Source organism: Oncorhynchus tshawytscha, linkage group LG14 (genome assembly GCF_018296145.1).
Source record: "Oncorhynchus tshawytscha isolate Ot180627B linkage group LG14, Otsh_v2.0, whole genome shotgun sequence".
NCBI classification, from domain to species: Eukaryota; Metazoa; Chordata; class Actinopteri; order Salmoniformes; family Salmonidae; genus Oncorhynchus; species Oncorhynchus tshawytscha.
In genome coordinates, this window is record NC_056442.1 from 48831291 (window position 1) to 48855981 (window position 24691).

Sequence of the window (24691 nt, forward strand, 5' to 3'; positions counted from 1 at the left end):
GTGTTCTGCCAGCAGAACTGGATTGCATTAGTACGGATGGTACACACACACACACACACACACACACACACACACACACACTTGGTTAATGCAGCCCTCTTCCCTTCCCTGTGGAGAAAGTAGAGCACATACATGCAGCCAACCACACTAATGCAAACCTACACTGATGTGTGTGCGTGTGCGTGCGTGCATGTGTGTGTCATTGTCACACAAGCATAAATGATGGTCCTACTCTTTCCCCCTAAATGGAGGAGGTGTGTTTGTACGCTGTGTTAACTTCACAACAGCGCTACACAGGAGAGGAGAGAAGATGCTACCTCTGTGGAAAGGGAACAATGTGTGTTTTGAACCCGACCAAACATAATCTGCCCCTTGTCCTGTTAGCTCCTAGAACTAATACCTAGGCTTTATCTCAGTGGGATAAAAAAGGTATTGAGACACACCAACACACAGCACACACACACACAAAAGCACACACTTACAAACACACATACACACACAGAGTAGGGCTAATCCCAGGGTCTCATGCCAGTCAGTCATTCATAACAGATATCAAATCAACTAATTGTAATCGTAAATAAAACATTGTGTAGCCTCAAAACATGGTTAAAAATATAATTTTGATATCATTGATGGTCAGTCCTTCTCCAGCCCCACCCTTCAGCTGTTTACACCTCCAATGGACTCAAATTATGTCAATTAGCCTATCAGAAGCTTCTAAAAGACCATGAAATCATACAGTGAATTATAAGTGAAATAATCTGTCTGTAAACAATTGCTGGAAAAATGACTTTGAAAGAAAAGCTAATTGTTTTGTCCATTAAAATAACATAAAATTGATCAGAAATACAGTGTAGACATTGTCAATGTTGTAAATGACTATTGTAGCTGGAAACATAAGATTTTTTTATGGAATATCTACATAGGTGTACAGAGGCCCATTATCAGCAACCATCACTCCTGTGTTCCAATGCCACGTTGTGTTAGCTAATCCAAGTTGATCATTTTAAAAGGCTAATTGATCATTACAAAACTCTTTTGCAATTATGTTAGCACAGCTGAAAACTGGTGTTATGATTAAATAAGCAATAAAACTGGCCTTCTTTAGACTAATTGAGTATCTGGAGCATCTGTCACATCCTGATCTGTTTCACCTGTCTTTGTGATCGTCTCCACCCCTCTCCAGGTGTCGGCCATCTTCCTCATTATCCCGTGTATTTATACCCGTGTTCTCTATTTGTCTGTTGCCAGTTCGTCTTGTTTGTCAAACCTACCAGAGTTTTTGTGTCAGCTCCTGCTTTTCCCCAGTCTCTCTTTTCTCATCCTCCTGGTTTTTTACCCTTGCCTGGGCTGACCCTGTAACCACCTGCATGACTCTGAGCCTGCCTGCCGTCCTGTACTTTTGCCCCACCTCTGGATTACCGACCTCTGCCTGACCTGACCCTGAGCCTGCCTGCCGTCCTGTACCTTTGCCCCACCTCTGGATTACCGACCTCTGCCTGACCTGACCCTGCCTGCCGTCCTGTACCTTTGCTGTAATAAACATTGTATCATGTCTTTACAATGGATTAAATTATATGACATGCTATTTTTATAAAATAATTTCTCTCTAATCAATATTACCTGATTAAACTAATTAACTAGGAAGTCGGGGCACCACGGAAGAATGTTCATAGAGCTGTTATCTTCCTAATAAACTCTTAAAGACCCGGTAATCTTTTATATCAATAGCAGTCAATTATTAATCGTCAGCATATTCAGTCTCATCTGAACGATGTAAAATTCTTGGTTATATTCACAAACCTTGGCTAACAAGTTGAATCAGCAATACAGAATCCGGTTTAATTATTTATTTACTAATTACCCAAACAATCACACAAAATTACATATACGCAGGATGGATCATACATTGATTCCTAATTATGTCAGAAAAGAAAACGTCCCCAGCGGGCGAAACCAATATGACGGCTGGTTACACAAAGAAAGGGGTTTAGGTTTGAATGAAAGTGCGGGAAGACTGAGGAAGAAAAGGATTGGGTCTCTATCGGACCTTGTGAAGCTATGCTATAACCTCCCCCAACAGGGCAACGTCATGACAATTGTTACTTCGACACGGTCTGCATCTGGGTCTTACCTTGATACCTGATAGCATCAGCATTTGTGGGTTCGATTACAGGCTCAAAATGGCCAGAAACAGAAATTTCAGCCTATTCTTGTTCTGAGAAATGAAGGCTATTCCATGTGAGAAATTGTCAAGAAACTGAAGGAATTGTGCAACGCTGTGTACTACTCCCTTCACAGAACAGAGCAAACTGGCCCTCACCAGAATAGAAAGAGGAGTCGGAGGCCCCGGTGCACAACTGAGCAAGAGGACAAGTACATTAGAGTGTCTAGTTTGAGAAACAGATGCCTCACAAGTCCTCAACTGGCAGCTTCATTAAATAGTACCTGCAAAACACCAGTCTCAACGTCAACAGTGAAGAGGCGACTCTGGGATTCTGGACACCTAGGCAGAGTTCCTCTGTCCAGTCTCAACTTCAACAGTGAAGTGGCGACTCTGGGATGCTGGCCTTCTAGGCAGAGTTCTCTGTTTTGCTCATCTTAAACTTTTATTATTTATTTATTTATTTATTATTTATCCACGCTGAAGACGTGGATGTCAATTAAGGCAGCCCCCCGCACCTCTCTGATCCAGACACATTTCAGTTGAAGGCAATCAGTTGTACAACTGACAAGGTATCCCACTTTTGCCATTGCTCGTGTTCCTTGGCCCAAGCAACTCTCTTATTCTTCATTCTTATTGGTGTCCTTTAGTAGTGGTTTCTGTGCTGCAATTCAACCATGAATGCCTGATTCACAAAGTCTACTCTGAACAGCTGATGTTGAGATGTGTCTGTTACTTGAACTCTGTGAAGCATTTATTTGGGTTGCAATCTGAGGTGCAGACTTCTGCATCCGAGCTAACTCTGGGTCATCCTTTCCTGTGGCGATCCTCATTAGAGCCAGTTTCATCATAGTGCTTGATGGTTTTGTGACTGCACTTGAAGAAACTTTCCAAGTTCTTGAAATTTTACTGATTGACTGACCTGGGTTAACCACTGGGCTAGCATAGAGAGAGACCTGGGTTAACCACTGGGCTAGCATAGAGAGAGACCTGGGTTAACCACTGGGCTAGCATAGAGAGAGACATGGGTTAACCACTGGGCTAGCATAGAGAGACCTGGGTTAACCACTGGGCTAGCATAGAGAGAGACCTGGGTTAACCACTGGGCTAGCATAGAGACCTGGGTTAACCACTGGGCTAGCATAGAGAGACCTGGGTTAACCACTGGGCTAGCATAGAGAGACCTGGGTTAACCACTGGGCTAGCATAGAGAGAGACCTGGGTTAATTACTGGGCTAGCATAGAGAGAGACCTGGGTTAACCACTGGGCTAGCATAGAGAGAGACCTGGGTTAACCACTGGGCTAGCATAGAGAGAGACCTGGGTTAACCACTGGGCTAGCACAGAGAGAGACTTGGGTTAACCACTGGGCTAGCATAGAGAGAGACCTGGGATAAACCTTGGAAGATGGGTACTCGAGTGTGTAGAGGGCCAGTGTCATCTCTTTGCCTGAAGGCCTTCTTTTACGTACCTGCATTCTGAAGGGCGTGCGTGCGTGCGTGCGTGTTTGTCTGTCTGTGTTTGTGTTTCTGCCCGTGTGTGTGTACTAGAGAGAGAAATTCAGCTCAGATGTAGAGTGCTACAGGCGAGCCATGATACGCCCTTCCTCAATGAAAATATTCCAGGGGGTTGTTAAGTGTTGGAGGTAGGGAATAAACCCCCAGTTTGATAAGCTTGTGGGCAGTTTTATTACAGATATTGCTCACACAACTCTGCTCCCCCTGATCTACCTTTCTCTATATAATACACATACCCAAATCACACAGACAGACAGACAGACAGACAGACAGACAGACAGACAGACAGACAGACAGACAGACAGACAGACAGACAGACAGACAGACAGACAGACAGACAGACAGACAGAGAGAGAGAAACACAAGGTCCATCTGCCTTTGGCCTAAAGAGCAGGAACCTGGACTTCATCAAAGAAATTGGAAATACAGACAATGTCATCCTACAAGAAACCTGGTATAGAGGAGATGAACCAACTGGTTGCCCTCTAGGTTACAGAGAGCTGGTAGTCCCATCCACCAAACTACCAGGTGTGAAACAGGGAAGAGACTTGGGGGGTATGCTAATTTGGTATGAAGCAGACCTAACCTACTATTAAATTAGTCAAAACAGGAACATTTTACATCTGGCTAGAAATTTTTGAGAAAATTATCTTAACAGAGAAAAATGTCCTGTTGGGGAATAATCAGAATTGGTGGGTAACATAGATAAGATGTTTTATTTTCATGATATACTTATGAGTTATTTCTCATAAGAATGTATTTTGTTGTACTATAGTGGTGGCCATTGGCAGTTCAAATCAAATCAAATCAAATTTATTTATATAGCCCTTCGTACATCAGCTGATATCTCAAAGTGCTGTACAGAAACCCAGCCTAAAACCCCAAACAGCAAGCAATGCAGGTGTAGAAGCCCGGTGGCTAGGAAAAACTCCCTAGAAAGGCTAAAACCTAGGAAGAAACCTAGGCAGTTATCTGTTCTATGTCAAGACTAAGTTGCATGGGCCGCAGAGAGGGGAGAGGTCAAGGTGTCATCATGTGTAAACATGTCTTTTGCTCCACTGTGTCTGTGTGCCAGTCACTCCCTACTTTTCCCATCGGGGAGAGGAGGATGGCAGTGTCTGGAATCATTCTATGCACCCCGTGAGCTTGTCCAGGATTGGTTGTATTTAGAATTGGTTGTATCTAAATGACAATTTGATATATGCCTGTTGATATGGAGGATTGGTTTATGGTTTTGGGTTTTAGTTTTAACGATTTATTATGTCTATGCTGTCTGACTATGTGTGTTCTTTGCTATTAAAGGATCTCAGTTGCAATGTAGGGGGGCTCTCAGAGAATTCATTGATAGACACTGAATTGATCTGAGAGTCACAGGGTTGTGATAGAGCTCATATAATTAAAGATGGACTTTGATAACTAACTCTGACTTGTGTTGTGGTTTGCGCTCATAATTTGGTAAATAGAGGAAATTTCCACGACAGTCCTCATGTGTGCTACCTATATCCCCCCAGCAGAATCCCCATACTTTAACGATGACAGCTTCTCCATCCTAGAGGGGGAGATCAACCCTTTCCTGGCTCAGGGACATGTACTAGTCTGTGGCGACCTAAATGCCAGAACTAGAACCTGATACTCTTAGCACACAGGGGGACAAACACCTACCTGGAGGTGACAGCATTCCCTCCCCCATATGCCTCCCTAGACACAACTATGACAAAACTACCAACAAAAACAGGTCACAACTCCTGCCACTCTGTCGCATGGTGGGTCTGTACATAGTCAATTGTAGGCTTTGCGGGGACAATTACAGTAGGTACACCTACAGCTCATTCCTTGGCAGTAGTACTGTAGAATACTTTATCACTGACCTCAACCCATAGTCTCTCAGAGCGTTCACAGTCAGCCCACTGACACCCCTATCAGACCACAGCCAAATTAAAGTCTACCTGAACAGAGCAATACTCAATCATGAGGCATCAAAGCCAAAGGAACTGAATAACATTAAGAAATGCTATAGGTGGAAGGAATGTAGTGTAGAAGACCTACCAAAAAACAATTAGGCAACAACAAATGCAATCCCTTCTAGAAAACTTCCTGGACAAAAGGTTTCACTGTAATAGTGAGGGTGTAAACTTAGAAAATCTAAACAGTATATTTGACCTCTCAGCTTCCCTATGAAATCCAAACATTTCAAGCAGACAGCCTAAGAAAATTAACAACAATTACAAATGGTTTGATGAAGAATGCAAAAACCTAAGACATTGAGAAACCTATCCAACCAAAAATATAGAGACCCAGAAAACCTGAGCCTACACCTTCACAATGGTGAATCACTAAAACAATACAGAAATACACTACGGAAAAGAAGGAACAGCACGTCAGAAATCAGCTCAATGTAATTGAAGAATCCATAGAATCTAACCACTTCTGGGAAAATTGGAAAGCACTCAAAGAGTTATCTATCCAAAACAGAGATTTATGGATAAACCACTTCTCCAATATTTTTGGCTCTATAACAAAAACAAATAGGAAAAACATATACATGATCAAATACAAATCTTAGAATCAACAATTAAAGACTACCAGAACCCACTGGATTCTCCAATGACATTGAATGAACTGCAGACAAACCCTCCAACCCAAAAAGGCCTGTGGGGTTGATGCTAAATGTTGATGTTAAATTCTAAAATATACAGACCACAAATTCCAATTGGCTATACTTAAACTCTTTAACATTATCCTTAGCTCTGTCATCTTCCCCAATATTTGGAATCAAGGACTGATAAGCCCCAATCCACAAAAGTGGAGACAAATTTGACCCCAATAACTACTGTGGGATATGCAACAACAGCAACCTTGGGAAAATCCTCAACAGTGGCTTTTTACCAAATTACCGTACGACAGACCACGTATTCACCTTGCACACCCTAATTGATAAACAAACAAACCAAAACAAAGGCAAAGACTTCTCATGCTTTGTTGATTTCAAAAAAGCTTTTGACTTAATTTGGTATGAGGATCTGCTAAACAAATGGATGGAAATTGGTGTTGGGGATAAAACATTATAAAACCCATGTACACAAACAACAAGTGTGCAGTTAGAATTGGCAAAAAAAAAACACACAAGATTTTTTTCCCACAGACAGGGATGCAGCTTTAACCTCACCCTCTTCAACATATATATCAACGAATTGGCAAGGGCACAAGAACAGTCTGCAGCAACCAGCCTCACCCTACTAGAATCTGAAGTCAAATGTCTACTGTTCGCTGATGATCTGGTGCTTCAGTCCCCAACCAAGGAGGGCCTACAGCAGCACATAGATCTTCTGCACAGATACTGTCAGACCTGGGCCCTGACAGACCTGGGGCCTGACAGTAAATCTCAGTAAGAACTAAATAATGGTGTTACAAAAAAGGTCCGGTTGCCAGGACCACAAATACAAATTCCATCTAGACACCGTTGCCATAGAGCACACAAAAAACTATACATACCTTGGCCTAAACATCAGCGCCACAGGTAACTTCCACAAAGATGTGAACAATATGAGAGACAAGGCAAGAAGGGCATTCTATGCCATCAAAAGGAACATAAAATTTCACATACCAATTAGGATCTTTCAAAAAACACTTGAATCAGTTCTAGAACCTATTGTCCATTATGGTTGTGAGGTCTGGGAGCCGCTCACCAACAAAGATTTCACAAAATGGGACAAACACCAAATTGAGAATGCATGTAGAATTCTGCAAAAATATCCTTTGTGTACAACGTAAAATACCAAATAATGCATGCAGAGCAGAATTAGGCATATACCCGCTAATTATAAAATTCTACAGCCATCTGTAAGCTTGCTTAGGGAACCTGGAGAAGAGTCCCCTAAGCAAGCTGGTCCTGGGGCTCTGTTCACATGCTGAAACACACCCCACAGAGCCCCAGGACAGCAGCACAATTAGACCCAACCAAATCATGAGAAAACAAAAAGAAAACTACTTGACACATTGGAAAGAATTAACAAAAAAAACTGAGCAAACTAGAATGCTATTTGACACTAAAAAGAGAGTACCACTGTGACTGACCCAAAATGAAGGAAAGCTTTGACTATGTACAGACTCAGTGAGCATAGCCTTGCTATTGAGAAAGGTCACCGTAGGAAGACCTGGCTCTCAAGAGAAGACAGGCTATGTGCTCACTGCCCATGAAATGAGGCAGAAACTGAGCTGCATTTCCTAACCTCCTGCCCAATGTATGACCATATTAGAGACATATACTTCCCTCAGAGTACACAGATACACAAAGAATTCGAAAACAAATCCAATTTTGGTGAAATACCACAGTATGCCATCACAGCAGCTAGATGTGTGACTTGTTGCCACAAGAAAAGGCCAACCAGTGAAGAACAAACACCATTGTAAATACAACCCATATTTATTTGTTTATTTATTTTTGCTTAACTATTTGCACATCGTTACAAACACTGTTAATAGCCATAATATTACATTTGAAATGTCTCTATTCCTTTGGAACTTTTGTGAGTGTAACGTTTACTGTTAGTTTTTTAAAATTGTTTTTCACTTTTGTTTATTTTCTAATTCACTTCCTTTGGCAAACATATGTTTCCCATGCCAATAAAGCCCTTTGAATTGACAGAGAGAGGGAGAGACCATTTTTAGGGCCTTCAGATCCTCAAAAGGTTCTACAGCTGCACCATCGAGAGCATGCTGACAGGTTGCATTACTGCCTGGTATTGCAACTGCTCGGCCTCCGACCACAAGGCACGACAGAGGCTAGTGCACACGGCTCACTATATAACTGGGGCAAGCTTCCTACCATACAGAACATATAGATCAGGCGGTATCAGAGGAAGGCCCTAAAAATTGTCAAATACTCCAGCCACCCTAGTCATAGACTGTTCTCTCTGCTACCGCACGGCAAGCGGTACCGGAGGGCCAAGTCTAGGTCCAAGAGGCTTCTAAATAGCTTCTACCCCCACGCCTTAAGACACCTGAACATACACTGATCAACAAAATAAAGGGAACACTTAAACAACACAATGTAACTCCAAGTCAATCACACTTCTGTGAAATCAAACTGTCCACTTAGGAAGCAACACTGATTGACAATAAATTTCACATGCTGTTGTGCAAATGGAATAGAAAAAAGATGGAAATTATAGGCAATTAGCAAGACACCCCCAATAAAGGAGTGGTTCTGCAGGTGGTGACGACAGACCACTTCTCAGTTCCTATGCTTCCTGGCTGATGTTTTGGTCACTTTTGAATGCTGGCGGTGCTTTCACTCTAGTGGTAGCATGAGACGGAGTCTGCAACCCACAAAAGTGGCTCAGGTAGTGCAGCTCATCCATGATTGCACATCAATGAGAGCTGTGGCAAGAAGGTTTGCTGTGTCTGTCAGCGTAGTGTCCAGAGCATGGAGGCGCTACCAAGAGACAGGCCAGTACACCAGGAGACGTGGAGGAGGCCGTAGGAGGGCAACAACCCAGCAGCAGGGCCGCTACCTCTGACTTTGTGCAAGGAGGAGCAGGAGGAGCACTGCCAGAGCCCTGCAAAATGACCTCCTGCAGGCCACAAATGTGCATGTGTCTGCTCAAACGGTCAGAAACAGACTCCGTGAGGGTGGTATGAGGGCCCGACCTCCACAGGTGGGGGTTGTGCTTAAAGCCCAACACCGTGCAGGATGTTTGGCATTTGCCAGAGAACACCAAGATTGGAAAATTCACCACTGGCGCCCTGTGCTCTTCACAGATGAAAGCAGGTTCACACTGAGCACGTGACAGACGTGACAGAGTCTGGAGACGCCGTGGAGAACGTTCTGCTGCCTGTAACATCCTCCAGCATGACCGGTTTGGCGGTGGGTCAGTCATGGTGGGGGTGGCATTTCTTTGGGGGGCCGCACAGCCCTCCATGTGCTCGCTAGAGGTAGCCTGACTGCCATTAGGTACCGAGATGAGATCCTCAGACCCCTTGTGAGACCATATGCTGGTGCGGTTGGCCCTGGGTTCCTCCTAATGCAAGACAATGCTAGACCTCATGTGGCTGGAGTGTGTCAGCAGTTCCTGCAAGAGGAAGGCATTGATGCTATGGACTGGCCCGCCCGTTCCCCAGACCTGAATCCAATTGAGCACATCTGGGACATCATATCTCACTCCATCCACCATTGCACCACAGACTGTGCAGGAGTTGGCGGATGCTTTAGTCCAGGTCTGGGAGGAGTTCCCTCAGGAGACCATCCTCCACCTCATCAGGAGCATGCCCAGGCATTGTAGGGAGGTCATACAGGCACGTGGAGGCCACACACACTACTGAGCCACATTTTGACTTGTTTTAAGGACATTACATCAAAGTTGGATCAGCCTGTAGTGTGCTTTTCCACTTTAATTTTGAGTGTGACTCCAAATCCAGACCTCCATGGGTTGATAAATTTGATTTCCATTGATCATTTTTGTGTGATTTTGTTGTCAGCACATTCAACTATGTAAAGAAAAAAGTATTTAATAAGAATATTTCATTCATTCAGATCTATGATGTGTTATTTTAGTGTTCCCTTTATTATTTTGAGCAGTGTACAATCAAATGGCTCCGCAGACTATTTGCATTGCTCCCACTCTTTTATGCTACTGCTACTCTCCGTTATTATCCATGCATAGTCACTTTAATAGCTCTACCTTCATGTACATATTACCACAATTACATTGACCCCTGTATATAGCCTCGCTATTGTTATTTTACCCTTGCTCTTTAATTATTTGTTACTTTTATTTCTTTTTTGGGGTATTTTTCTTAAAACTGCATTGTTGCATTTCACTGTAACATCTACACCTATTGTATTCGGCACATGTGACAAATACAATTTGATTTGATTAGAGAGAGAGAAATGTGTGACCTGTTGACATAAGAAAACAGCAAGCAGTGAAGAACAAACGCAATTGTAAATACAACCCATATTTATGTTTATTTTTTCCCCGTTTGTACTTTCCCTATTTGCACATATTGACATTTGAAATGTCTTTATTCTTTTGGAACTTTTATGAGTGTAATGTTTACTGTTAATTTGTATAGTTTATTATCTAGTTCACTTGATTTGGCAATGTAAACATAAGTTTCGCATGCCAATAAAGCCCCTTAACTTGAAATTGAAGTACGCCTGCTCTGTTAAAAGCCCTGCTGTCTTTCAAACACAAGCTCCTATTGGCCCACTAAATGTTTCTGACCAAAATAGACACTCTCTCTTCATCTGGCTGTGCAAGGGAGAGAGAGATAGAGGGTGAGGCATGGGGAAAAAGAGGAAAGATGAGAGGGATAGCAGGGAAGAGAAGTGAGAGAGCTATAAAGAGTACGCATCACACATGCTCAAAGCCAGTGGACTTGAAGCTGGCTGATAGAATGCCAAGATCGTTCAAAGCTGTCAGAGGCAAAGGGTGGCTACTTATATATATATATATATATATATATAATATATTTTGATTTGTTTAACACTTTTTGGTTACTACATGATTCCATATGTTATTTCATAGTGTTGATGTCTTTATTATTATTCTACAATGTAGAAAATATTAAAAACAAAGAAAAACCCTGGAATGAGTAGGTGTGTCCAAAATTGAGTGGTACTGTATATATTTGCCATTTAGCAGACGTTTTATCCAAAGCAACTTTACATATAGGTGGCCCCAGGAATCGAACCCACAACCCTGACGGTGAAAGCACCATACAGGGTCACTAAAATGAACATGAATGAATATGGAATGCAGCAAAGCCTATGATAAGAAGCCATACAAACCTTTAATCACATTACAGGGAGGTTGGTCAACAACTGTAGTAATGACAGATGACCACAATCAATTCAGGTGATTGCAACCTACAGAATCAATACCCCAAAAAAACAGCAATTTGCAGTCATGGAACCCTTTCCATCACTGGCATTTGATTAACACATTGACTCTAGGTGGGTCTGAGGACCAACATTATTTCAATGCTATTTCAATTTGTTGTTAGAGTGGCCAGCTCCTCCAGATGCCTCAGTCACACCAACCCTGCTGTTCACCGACTGTTCCTGTACGGTCCTGCATGGAGATCAACAGGAGTGACATCACCTGTCTGTCCTTTGACCACTCCACCTCACTCGTATAATTTTTTTTCCACGGTCAGGTACACGTCGCCACTAACCACAGATCTAGCATCAGATTATTCTACCCACAGTCCTAACCTAACCTGTCTACCTCATACTGTAGCTATGAGTCTCTGTCTTTCCGGGGCTTCAGCCTTTTTCTGGAAGTTCTCCCAGTAGGCAGAGTCTTCTTCAAAGAGGGGTGTGGCCATGCTGATGAGGTCACTGAAGGAGAGGAAGGTGAAGGATGGGGGAGGATCGGTGAGGGCAGGGGGAGGCTGAGGAAAAGAAGGAGAGGTTAGAAATCTACTACATTGTGCTGGGGAAAAAAAAACACACACAGGCTCACTTACATTCCCTCCCCCCACACACACACACACACACAGACATTCCCACACACACACGACTCACCACAGATCTGACTGTATGGCTGGGTCCCAGTGCCACAGCAACATGGTGGTCCTTACCCAATACAGTCTCCTGAAGGTGGACAGGAGCAGTTAAAGAAACACACACGTTTACATGAAATACACACAACATACAAACAGAATGAGGTTATAGGGGTTGACTTATACGAGTGGTTAAGGTGACAAATAGCTCTCGTTTACGGAAAGGATCACGCATGCAGCAGGCCACACACACACACACCACACACACAAACACACAACTCTCCTCTCCCTGTTCTAACACATCAGTGTCCTAATACTGGCTGTTCATCATCCCGGTTCCCCTCTCTCTCTCTCTTTCATTCCACACAGTTGGCCCTAATCATAGGCCCATTCGGGGGAGTTGTGTACATCCCAGAAAGGCAATCTCCATCTCACTGCCTGGCTTTCCAGGAGTAATGGACGCCTCACCCCGGGGAGACAGAAGGGAGAGGAGATTGAAAGGAAAAAATAGCCTCACTCCTTTACTATTTAAAGGGAGGGAGGTTACAGATGTAGGATCTAACATTGAATCACCCTGTAGCGTGAGAACTTTCCTGCAAGACATTTAAAAACACGTAGTGCATTTGTGGTTTAAGAAGCCTTCTGAAGTTTTTAATTTGCACTTTGACATTTTAGACTTTAAAATTTCCCTTTCGAAAAATGTATCAAGCACTGCAAAAATGTCCATGAAATAATTATAATCCACCTTTCCTGTTGCTGCAGGATTATTTTCTTGCAGGAGCAAACTGGATCAAATTAAGATCCTCCATCTGTATCTCATGTTCTTTATGGAAGGATGACTCCCTGCAACATCTGTTTGCTATACTACAAAGAAGTTAGTGAAAACAAATACTTTTTCTCCCCCAGACATCATTGTCAACAAAACAAAAACAATAAAGGCTGTGGGGCAGACAGGGGCGCTGTTTCCCCTACTGCGGATTCAATCTGATTCTAACTGTCTGGATAAGAGTGAAATAATTGTGACAGTGTGTGTGTACAGTTGTGGCCAAAAGTTTTGAGAATGACACAAATATTAATTTTCAAAGTCTGCTGCCTCAGTTTGTATGATGGCAATTTGCATATACTCCAGAATGTTATGAAGAGTGATCAGATGAACTGCAATTAATTGCAAAGTCCCTCTTCGCCATGCAAATGAACTGATTCCCAAAAAAACTATTCTACTGCATTTCAGCCCTGCCACAAAAGGACCAGCTGACATCATGTCAGTGATTCTCTTGTTGACACAGGCGTGAGTGTTGACGAGGACAAGGCTGGAGATCACTCTATCATGCTGATTGAGATCGAATAACAGACTGAAAGCTTCAAAAGGAGGGTGGTGCTTGGAATCATTGTTCTTCTTCTGTCAACCATGGTTACCTGCACAGAAACACGTGCCGTCATCATTGCTTTGCTCAAAAAGGGCTTCACAGGAAAGGATATTGCTGCCAGTAAGATTGCACCTAAATCAACCATTTATCGGATCATCAAGAAATTCAAGGAGAGCGGTTCAATTGTTGTGAAGAAGCCTTCAAGGCACCCAAGAATGTCCAGCATGCGCCAGGACCGTCTCCTAAAGTTGATTCAGCTGCGGGATCGGGGAACCACCAGTACAGAGCTCACTCAGGAATGGCAGCAGGGAGGTGTGAGTGCATCTGCATGCAAAGTGAGGCGAAGACTTTTGGAGGATGGCCTGGTGTCAAGAGGGGCAGCAAAGAAGCCACTTCTCTCCCGGAAAAACATCAGGGACAGACTGATATTCTGCAAAAGGTACTGGGATTGGACTGATGAGGACTGGGGTAAAGTCATTTTCTCTGATGAATCCCCTTTCCGATTGTTTGGGGCATCCAGAAAAAAGCTTGTCCGGAGAAGACAAGGTGAGCGCTACCATCAGTCCTGTGTTATGCCAACAGTAAAGCATCCTGAGACCATTCATGTGTGGGGTTGCTTCTCAGCCAAGGGAGTGGGCTCACAATTTTGCCTAAGAACACATCCATGAATAAAGAATGGTACCAATACATCCTCAGAGAGCAACTTCTCCCAACCATCCAGGAACAATTTGGTGACGAACAATGCCTTTTCCAGCATGATGGAGCACCTTGCCATAAGGCAAAAGTGATAACTAAGTGGCTCTGGGCCACTTGACCAGGAAACCATGGCCAGGAAACTCCCCAGACCTTAATCCCATTGAGAACTTGTGGTCAATCCGCAAGAGGTGGGTGGACAAACAAAAACCCACAAATTCTGACAAACTCCAAGCATTGATGCAAGAATGGGCTGCCATCAGTCAGGATGTGGCCCAGAAGCATGCCAGGGCAGATTGCAGAGGTCTTGAAAAAGAAGGGTCAACACTGCAAATATTGACTCTTTTAATTTACTTGATGTAATTGTCAATAAAAGCCTTTGACACTTATGAAATGTTTGTAATTATACTTCAGTATTCCATAGTAACATCTAACAAAAAATATCTAGACACTGAAGCAGCAAACTTTGTGAAAACTAATATTTGTGACATTCTCAAAACTTTTGGCCACGACTGTACATGTATGAGTTGTAAAGAACCCTGTGTGTGTTTCTGTGTACGTGAGTCCTCTTTTTAATTCCCTCACTACCAAATGTCATGACCTCATTATAACACATTGGGGTTGTGACATTACACAGGGTCACCAGGAAGTGGAAAGACCTTGGTTGCCACCTCATTAAGCCAGCCAATCAATATGCAGTGCTCAGAGGTCACCAGGGCAGCACTGCTGCTTGCCTCGTCTGTATGTTAATTGAGTGTGTGTACATACATACATACAAACAATACCAGTCAAAAGTTTGGACACACCTACTTATTCAATGATTTCTTTATTTTTTACTATTTTCTACATTGTAGAATATAAATGAAGACATCAAAACTATGAAACAACACATATGAAATCATGTAGTAATCAAAATATAAAATACACTGCTCAAAAAGAATAAAGGGAACACTAAAATAACACATCCTAGTTCTGAATGAATGAAACATTCTTATTAAATACTTTTTTCTTTACATAGTTGAATGTGCTGACAACAAAATCACACAAAAATTATCAATGGAAATCAAATTTATCAACCCATGGAGGTCTGGATTTGGAGTCACACTCAAAATTAAAGTGGAAAACCACAGTATAGGCTGATCCAACTTTGATGTAATGTCCTTAAAACAAGTCAAAATGAGGCTCAGTAGTGTGTGTGGCCTCCACGTGCCTGTATGACCTCCCTACAATGCCTGGGCATGCTCCTGATGAGGTGGAGGATGGTCTCCTGAGGGATCTCCTCCCAGACCTGGACTAAAGCATCCGCCAACTCCTGCACAGTCTGTGGTGCAATGGTGGATGGAGCGAGATATGATGTCCCAGATGTGCTCAATTGGATTCAGGTCTGGGGAACGGGCGGGCCAGTCCATAGCATCAATGCCTTCCTCTTGCAGGAACTGCTGACACACTCCAGCCACATGAGGTCTAGCATTGTCTTGCATTAGGAGGAACCCAGGGCCAACCGCACCAGCATATGGTCTCACAAGGGGTCTGAGGATCTCATCTCGGTACCTAATGGCAGTCAGGCTACCTCTAGCGAGCACATGGAGGGCTGTGCGGCCCCCAAAAGAAATGCCACCCCCACCATGACTGACCCACTGCCAAACCGGTCATGCTGGAGGATGTTGCAGGCAGCAGAACGTTCTCCACGGCGTCTCCAGACTCTGTCACGTCTGTCACGTGCTCAGTGTGAACCTGCTTTCAGTTGTGAAGAGCACAGGGCGCCAGTGGCGAATTTGCCAATCTTGGTGTTCTCTGGCAAATGCCAAACGTCCTGCACGGTGTTGGGCTGTAAGCACAACCCCCACCTGTGGACGTCGGGCCCTCATACCACCCTCACGGAGTCTGTTTCTGACCGTTTGAGCAGACACATGCACATTTGTGGCCTGCAGGAGGTCCTTTTGCAGGGGTCTGGCAGTGCTCCTCCTCCTTGAACAAAGGCGGAGGTAGCGATCCTGCTGCTGGGTTGTTGCCCTCCTACGGCCTCCTCCACGTCTCCTGATGTACTGGCCTGTCTCCTGTTAGCGCCTCCATGCTGTGGACACTACGCTGACAGACACAGCAAACCTTCTTGCCACAGCTCGCATTGATGTGCCATCCTGGATGAGCTGCACTACCTGAGCCACTTGTGTGGGTTGTAGACTCCGTCTCATGCTACCACTAGAGTGAAAGAACCGCCAGTATTCAAGTGACCAAAACATCAGCCAGGAAGCATAGGAACTGAGAAGTGGTCTGTGGTCACCACCTGCAGAACCACTCCTTTATTGGGGGTGTCTTGCTAATTGCCTATAATTTCCACCTGTTGTCTATTCCATTTGCACAACAGCATGTGACATTTATTGTCAATCAGTGTTGCTTCCTAAGTGGACAGTTTGATTTCACAGAAGTGTGATTGACTTGGGAGTTACATTGTGTTGTTTAAGTGTACCCTTTATTTTTTTGAGCAGTGTATATTCTATATTTGAAATTCTTCAAAGTAGCCATCCTTTGCCTTGACAGCTTTGCAAACTGTTGGCATTCTCTCCACCAGCTTCACCTGGAATGCTTTTCCACCAGTCTTGAAGGAGTTCCCAAATTCGCTGAGCATTTGTTGGCTGCTTTTCCTTCACTCTGCGGTCCAACTCATCCAAAACCATCTCAATTTGGTTAAGGTCGGGTGATTGTAGAGGCCAGGTCATCTGATGCAGCACTCAATCACTCTCCTTCTTGGTCAAATAGCCCTTACACAGCCTGGAGGTGTGTTGGGTCATTGTTCTGTTGAAAAACAAATGAGCGCAAACCAGATGGGATGATGTATCGCTGCAGCCATGCTGGTTAAGTATGCCTTGAATTCTAAATAAAAGCACTGTCAGTGTCACCAGCAAAGCACCCCAACATCATCACACTTCTTCCTCCATGCTTCACAGTGGGAACCCACACATGCAGAGATCATCCGTTCACCTACTCTGCATCTTACAAAGATACGGCGGTTAGAACCAAAAATCTCAGATTTGGACTCATCAGACCAAAGGACAGATATCTACTGGTCTAATGTCAATTGCTCGTGTTTCTTGGCCCAAGCAAGTCTCTTCTTATTATTGGTGTCCTCTAGTAGTGGTTTCTTAGTAGCAATTCGACAATGAAGGCCTGATTCACACAGTCTCATCTCATCAGTTGATGTTGAGATGTTTGTAACTTGAACTCTGTGAAGCATTTATTTGGGCTGCAATCTGAGGTGCAGTTAACTCTAATGAACTTATCCTCTGCAGCAGAGGTAATTCTGGGTCTTCCTTTCCTGTTCCTCATGAGAGCCAGTTTCATCATAGCTCTTGATGGTTTTTGCGACTGCACTTGAAACTTTTCAACGTTTTCCATATTGACTGATCTTCATGTCTTAAAGTAATGATGGACTGTCATTTCTCTTTGCTTATTTGAGCTGTCCTGCCATAATATGGACTTGGTCTTTTACAAAATAGGGCTATCTTCTGTATACCAGTCACAACACAAATGATTGACTCAAACGCATTAAGGAAAGAAATTACACAAATTAACTTTTAACAAGGCACACCTGTTAATTGAAATGCATTCCAGGTGACTATCTGGTCAAGAAGATGCCAAGAGTGTGCAAAGCAGTAATCAACGCAATGGGTAGATAATTTGAAGAATTTCAAATATATTTTGATTTGTTTAACACTTTTTTGCTTACATGATTCCATGTGTTATTTCATTGTTGAGGTCTTCACTATTATTCTACAATGTTAGAAAATAGTCAAATAAAGAAAGACCCTGGAATGAGTAGGTGTGTCCAAACTTTTGACTGGTACTGTATGTATGTATGGTAATAGGTGGTGCTGTGATGCTGAATGTGTGTGTGAGAGAGAAGTGTTTCTGCAGAGTTTTCAGCCTATCTGGAAGAAACATTCATTCTGCAGACCTTATCAGATGTGAAGTCTAGCATCCTAATTGTTTCTCATTACTCTGATCAATATGGCAGTGAGGGAGGAGACAAGAACATGATCTCTTCTCTTGCTCACTCAGGCAAAAGGTGTGTGTGTGTGTACTTGACCCAACCAACAGCGAAAGGTCCAAACATGAGGATTTGAATCCCTTGGTTCCAGTACTGAAACCTGGTCTTTCTGGTGCTGCCGAAATTGGTTTTCTCCCAGTCCTCCCTAGCTCCCTCATTGCCTCCGTCCATCCTTCCCTCCCTCCCGCTTCCATTTAGAAAACATCTCTGCAGCAGATCTACAAAATAGCTGTACTGTCCCTAAGCTGGCGATCAATACCGTAGGAATGTTGCTATTCTCTGGTGGCAGAAGTGTCACAACAGAAACACCATTAGCCCGACAAACCAGTCCAGAGAGGACAGAACGGATTCCGTGATGGACCATTCATTATTTTCAGCTTTATAGGTGAGATCCAACTCACACAATAGGTTTCCACAATACTGCTTTCCCCTGACATACAGTATTTCTTCAGACTAGTGTGGATGAAAGGAGGGAGATGAGGAAAGGAGATAAAGAGGTGACTTTTTACAACTCTAAAGCCTTGGTGTGAGAGGTACTGAGAGCATCCTAGGTAAAGGTCCCCAGTATTTCCTAGAAAAGTACTTTCCAAATTCTTTCAAGGTTACATTGTTGGAGAATTCAAAGACTCCGAGACAGAGAGAGGGCCAGAGTACACATTTGTTCGTATGCTAAGATAGCAATCATAGAGATAGCGACTAATACATCGTATGGCTAACAAGACCTTGCTAATCTGTCGTTAGTGGCTCTGAAATGCAATAAGGATAGCAATAGCTTTAGTGGGTAACTCTAAAGCTAACTGATGAAATTGGAGCAGGGTAGCATTAGTTTTTAGTGGGTAACGTTAAAGCTAACTGATTAAATTGGCGCAGGGTAGCATTAGTTTTAGTGGGTAACGTTAAAGCTAACTGATGGAATTGGATAGAGTAAGCTACAGCTGCTAAAGAGACCCTGCTAAGCTGCTGTTAGTGGAATTGGAACGGCATTTGAGCTGCTGCCAAAAAGATTACTATAAACCATCTGCTGCTTAGCGTGTCTGTAATACATCAACCCACTATCACAAATTACAGTGAAATACACTTATGCAAAATTCTTGACACAATTTTACAAATGTTCATGTTCAACACATCATTTTGCATACAGTGCAGTTCAATCACTGATGAAAGCAGTAGGTTATTTAAGACAGAAACTAGCGGGGAGGATGGGTGAGCGTATAACCGGAAGTTCAAGCAACCCAAACATTGTGTGTTTGAATCAAATGATGGCTAACTTCAGCATTTTAGCAACTACTTACTACTTTTGAACTATTTAGCTAGCATGTTAGCTAACCCTACCCCTCACACCTAACCTAGCTAACATTAGCCACAACAAGAAAATTGTGTCCATTTCGCAACAATCTGTGATAGTGTGTTGGACACACAGAAACAGGCGGGAGATGGCTGGACACACAGAAACAGGCGGGAGATGGCTGGACACACAGAAACAGGCGGGAGATGGCTGGACACACAGAAACAGGCGGGAGATGGCTGGACACACAGAAACAGGCGGGAGATGGCTGGACACACAGAAACAGGCGGGAGATGGCTGGACACACAGAAACAGGCGGGAGATGGATGGACACACAGAAAGAGGCGGGAGATGGTTGGACACTCTTGAACTCTGAACTCTTTACTCTTCCTGCTAATTTCTCCTTCCCTCCACTGGACACTGCTCACCTCGAACGCCCAGACTTCCTCTTCTTCCTCGTCCAGGTGCATTGTGGTCCGGCGACACACCTTGCCCTCTGCAATTGGCTCAGGTGACAGGTGAAACTCCGCCCTCTGTAGATTAAAGCCCAGCCCTGTGCCAATCGCCTTGATGAAACTTTCCTTCAACGCCTTGACGGACAGGAAAGATAACCAGAGCCCCAAAAATATCAGATGAAGAGTAGTGTAAAAAGAATACAGTTGAAGTACTCTTATTGTGTACAGGTGAGATTAGAAACTGGGTGGTTCGAGCCCTGAATGCCAATTGGCTGACAGCTATGGTATACCACGGGTATGACAAAACATTTTTACTGCTCTAATTACATTAGTAACCAGTTTATAATAGCAATAAGGCACCTCGGGGGTTTGTGGTATATTGCCAATATACCACAGCTAAGGGCTGTGTCCAGGCACTCCACGTTGCGTTGTGCTTATTTTACCTTTATTTAACTAGGCAAGTCAGTTAAGAACAAATTCTTATTTTCAATGACGGCCTAAGAACACTGGGTTAACTGCCTTGTTCAGGGGCAGAACGACAGATTTGAACCTTATCGAATCCCCGAGCTGACCTTGCAACCATATTGGCCATATACCACACATTCTCGAGCCTTATTGCTTAATTATATAATGCCTTCAGAAAGTACTCACACACCTTGACTTTTTCCAAAAATGTTTGCGTTAAAGCCTGAATATAACTTAATTAAATTGAGATGGTCTCACTGGCCTACACACAATACCCCATTATGTCAAAGTGGAATTACGTTTTTTAAATAATAAAAAAATGAAAAGCTTTAAATGTCGAGTCAATAAGTATTCAAACCGTTTGTTATGGCAAGCCTAAATAAGTTCAGGGGTACAAATTTGCTTAACAAGTCACATAAGTCTACTCACTATAAATTTCCAACACTGATTCAACCACAAAGACCTGGGAGGATTCCCAATGACTCGCAAAGAAGGGCACCTATTGGTAATGGGTAAACAAAACAAAAAAGGAGACACTGAATATCCCTTTGAGCATGGTGAAGTTATTACACTTTGGATGGTGTATCAATACACCCAGTCATTAAAAAGATACAGGCAACCTTCCTAACTCAGTTGCCGAAGAGGAAGGAAACCGCTCAGGGATTTCATTATGAGGCCAACAGTGACTAAAACAGTTTGAGTTTAATGGCCGTGATAGGAGAAAACTGAGGATGGCTCAACAACATTGGAGTTACTCCACAATACTAACCTAATTGACAAAGTGAAAAGATGGAAGCCTGTACAGAATTAATACAAATTCACTAAAGGCACGAAAGTAAAACTAAGTAAAATGTGGCAAAAATTTTTACTTTACATCCTGAATTCAAACCATTCTTTGGGGCAAATCCAACAACACATCACTGAGTACCACTCTTCATATTTTCAAGCATAGTGGTGGCTGCATCATGTTATGAGTATGTTTGTCATCCGCATGGAATAGGGACTTTTTTTTAGGATAAAAATAAAATGTAATAGAGCTAATCACAGGCAACATCCTATAGGAAAATTGGGTTGTCTGCTTTCCAATAGACACTGGGCAACAAATTCACCTTTCAGCAGGACAACAACCTAAAACAAGGCTAAATATACACTGACGTTGCTCACCAAGACGACACTGAATGTTCCTAGTTGGCCTAGTTATAGTTGTGATGTAAATCTGCTTGAAAATCTATGGCAAGACCTGAAAATGGCTGTCTAGCAATGATCAACAACCAACTTGACAGAGCTTGAAAAATTGTAAAAAGAATAATGAGCAAAAGTTGCACAACCCTGGTGTGCAAAGCTCTTTGAGAATGACCCAGAACGACACAAAGGGGGATTCTAACTTGTATTGACTCAGGGGTGTGAATACTTATGTAAATGAGATATTTTTGTATTTCATTTTCAATACATATGCTAACATTTCTAAAAACATGTTTTCACTTTTTCATTATATGGGGGGGTACCCATAAGGCATTGGAGTACCATTGGTGTACCCATAAGGCATTGGTGTACCATTGGTGTACCCATAAGGCATTGGAGTACCATTGGTGTACCCATAAGGCATTGGTGTACCATTGGTGTACCCATAAGGCATTGGTGTACCATTGGTGTACCCATAAGGCATTGAAAATCATCACTTATCAGGTTGAACACTTTCCCTGTCCCAGGCATTGACACAGGGTTCTGTGTGTGACGATCATGGTGTGTGTGGATGTGTCTCTGAAGTCAAACAAACCTTGTTACACGAGGGCAAGCCACAGTAACACAATTACAAGGAAAGTCACTATGGCAACGGGAAAGCACTAAGATTAGTCAACCGCAATGATATCAGTACTTAATGTCCTTGTGCCGCTCTCTCAATCTGACAACTTCTCGACTGAGCAGCTCAATTAATTGGGGGCTGCATGTAATGTGTATGACTCAGTGTACAAGTCAAGCATGCCAAGCATCACCATGGATGTGAGAGTGATGGTTACCCAGTGTCTGTAGAACATGGTCAGTTGCTCCCATTCTGATCCTGCTCTGCGGATAACACTCCACTCATAATCAGTAAACTGCCTCGTCATGATACGGAAAAACTCTGGCACAGAAGTGCTACCTGGAGACAGAGGGGGGGAGAGAGAGGGGGTGCAGGGAAAACATTTTTAATAATAAAATAAACACAAACCTAAGGGTTTGAGCTCTGACAATAAGGAAACAGTTGAGGGAGAAGAGGTTGAAAATGGAGAGAAAAGCAACACACTCCTACTTTGTTTGGGATTATCACTTTCTCTCCTCTAACCATCTTTAAACATAGACAGAATGGGAATCGGCAGGAGATCCCTGCGATAGAGCACTGCCAAATCACTCTCAGGGAATATGAAAAGCAACAGTGGCATCATGTGGTAAAGAAAGGAACTGCAGCAAACTTCCTTTAGATAACTTTGTAAAAATGGATTTAGGGATTTGTGAATGACAGCCCATCTATAAGGTTTAATAATGGGCCTAGCTAGCTATTCTCCCTGGGGGGGAAATGTGGAAGATAAGTATGTGCTTTAAGGTATCGCCATCCTTAGGGAATGAGGCTACGTAGAACGAGATCTAGGCCTATTTAAAGAGGGATTTGGGAGAAGGTCTGGGTGAGTGACAGGACTGGGTTAGCAGATTAGCGTCCTGAAGGCTTGGAGAGGAGGACGCCAAATGAGATGTGGTGAGAAGGGTGAAAGAGAGAGAGTCAGGCAGGGGAGTTAGACAGGATTGAAGGGTTACTTCTCTCTCACACAAAACAGGAGAGAGAGGGAGAAGGGTTCAGGATGTCGTAAGACAGTTTACTGCCAGAGTGAGCTCTTCTCAATGCTGCTTATTTAATCAAACTGACACATCAAAGCACTAAAGATCATGCAGACACACACACCTGGCATGGTGGTCTTCATTACGTCCACCCCGACCTGCAGCCCCTGCTCTGCAGCCAGCACAGCGTAGTCACCCTGGTGGGAGATGTTAAAACTCCAGCCCATGGTTTCAGGGCTGGAGCAGGCTGGGTTGGCCAGGTAGGGCTTTCCTCTGGGAGAACGCTCCAAGCGGATGTCAGACCAGGGAACACCCATCCTGTCACACACCAACCTCCTCAACAACAACCTGCCAGCCTGGAAGAGCAGGGGAAAAGGAGTGTCAATAAGGGTGCTGCCTCTCCTCTCTCCAGTGAACGGTAACTCTGAAGCGTCGTCATCTTCTTCTGTGGATTGCTTGGCAGTTGGCAACCGACTTTACGGTACATTACCGCCACCAACTGGACTGGAATTTGGACCAGAGACAGGGGAAGGTCTAAATCCTACCCAATATTCTCATCTCCCTAAGGAAACAAATTAAATACTAGATCCACAGGAGATTTCCCCAGTAGTTCACTTAATCTTTCCTTCCTCAAATCTAATAACAAATCGCTCCATTTCTCTCACATATTTCTGGCACTGAAATAGAACATGTTCCACTGTCTCCATCTCCTCCTGACAATGATCACACCTCCCAGTTGGATGTTTCCCCACCACTTTCAATGTACTATTGAGCCTTATGTGTCCCTGTCTCAGCCTTGCCTGACATGGTTAACCAAGGCCTGATAATTAGCAGAATCAGGTGTGAAGTGACAAAAACCTAGAACGTGGAAATTGCTATTTGATCATCAAGGGAGGACATGGCACAGTGATTACTTGCTATCGGAATAACACAGTCAACGCACCATAGCTGATTTGGCATCTTTGGCAAACATGAACTGTCCGATTCGTTGTTTCTCTTCGCGCTGCACACACCGGGCCGCTAACAGCCACTCGGACCGGCTCGGCGTCCACGAGCCACACCGGAACGCCCAGCGAACGCCTCCCATGACGGCCAGTTTCAGAGCTAAGAACGGGTAGACCGACGTTCCGCTTTAAACTAACGTTACCTCTCGTAATGCAGCTGGATAACACTGACCGCTTTTGTGGATTAGCTGTGAGCTGTAAGGTAAGTGTGTCGGTATTTTAGGCACTACAAGTACCGCAAACCAAAAAACATAATTAGCTAGCAACGCATGAGAACTTGATAAGTGTCCTGCTGAAGTGCTGATAAGTATCCTCCTGAGCTAGTGTTTGCTTCACTTTGAGAACATGCTAGCTATAACAACACGACCGCGGACCCG

General features: G+C 43.5%; 1 protein-coding gene across 1 annotated transcript; it reads right to left on the bottom strand.

Annotated features, from left to right (window-relative positions):
• Positions 1-11456: 11456 nt before the first annotated feature.
• On the bottom strand, positions 11457-24682 carry aasdhppt (aminoadipate-semialdehyde dehydrogenase-phosphopantetheinyl transferase). Its single transcript, XM_024445545.2, has 7 exons — positions 24254-24682; positions 23435-23666; positions 22518-22639; positions 20008-20169; positions 12212-12280; positions 11913-12078; positions 11457-11756 (listed from the first exon to the last, which is right to left on the bottom strand). The coding sequence occupies exons 1-6, from the start codon at positions 24395-24397 to the stop codon at positions 11914-11916; spliced, it is 894 nt and encodes a 297-aa protein (XP_024301313.2). The 5' UTR covers positions 24398-24682; the 3' UTR covers positions 11457-11756; position 11913.
• Positions 24683-24691: the final 9 nt, after the last annotated feature.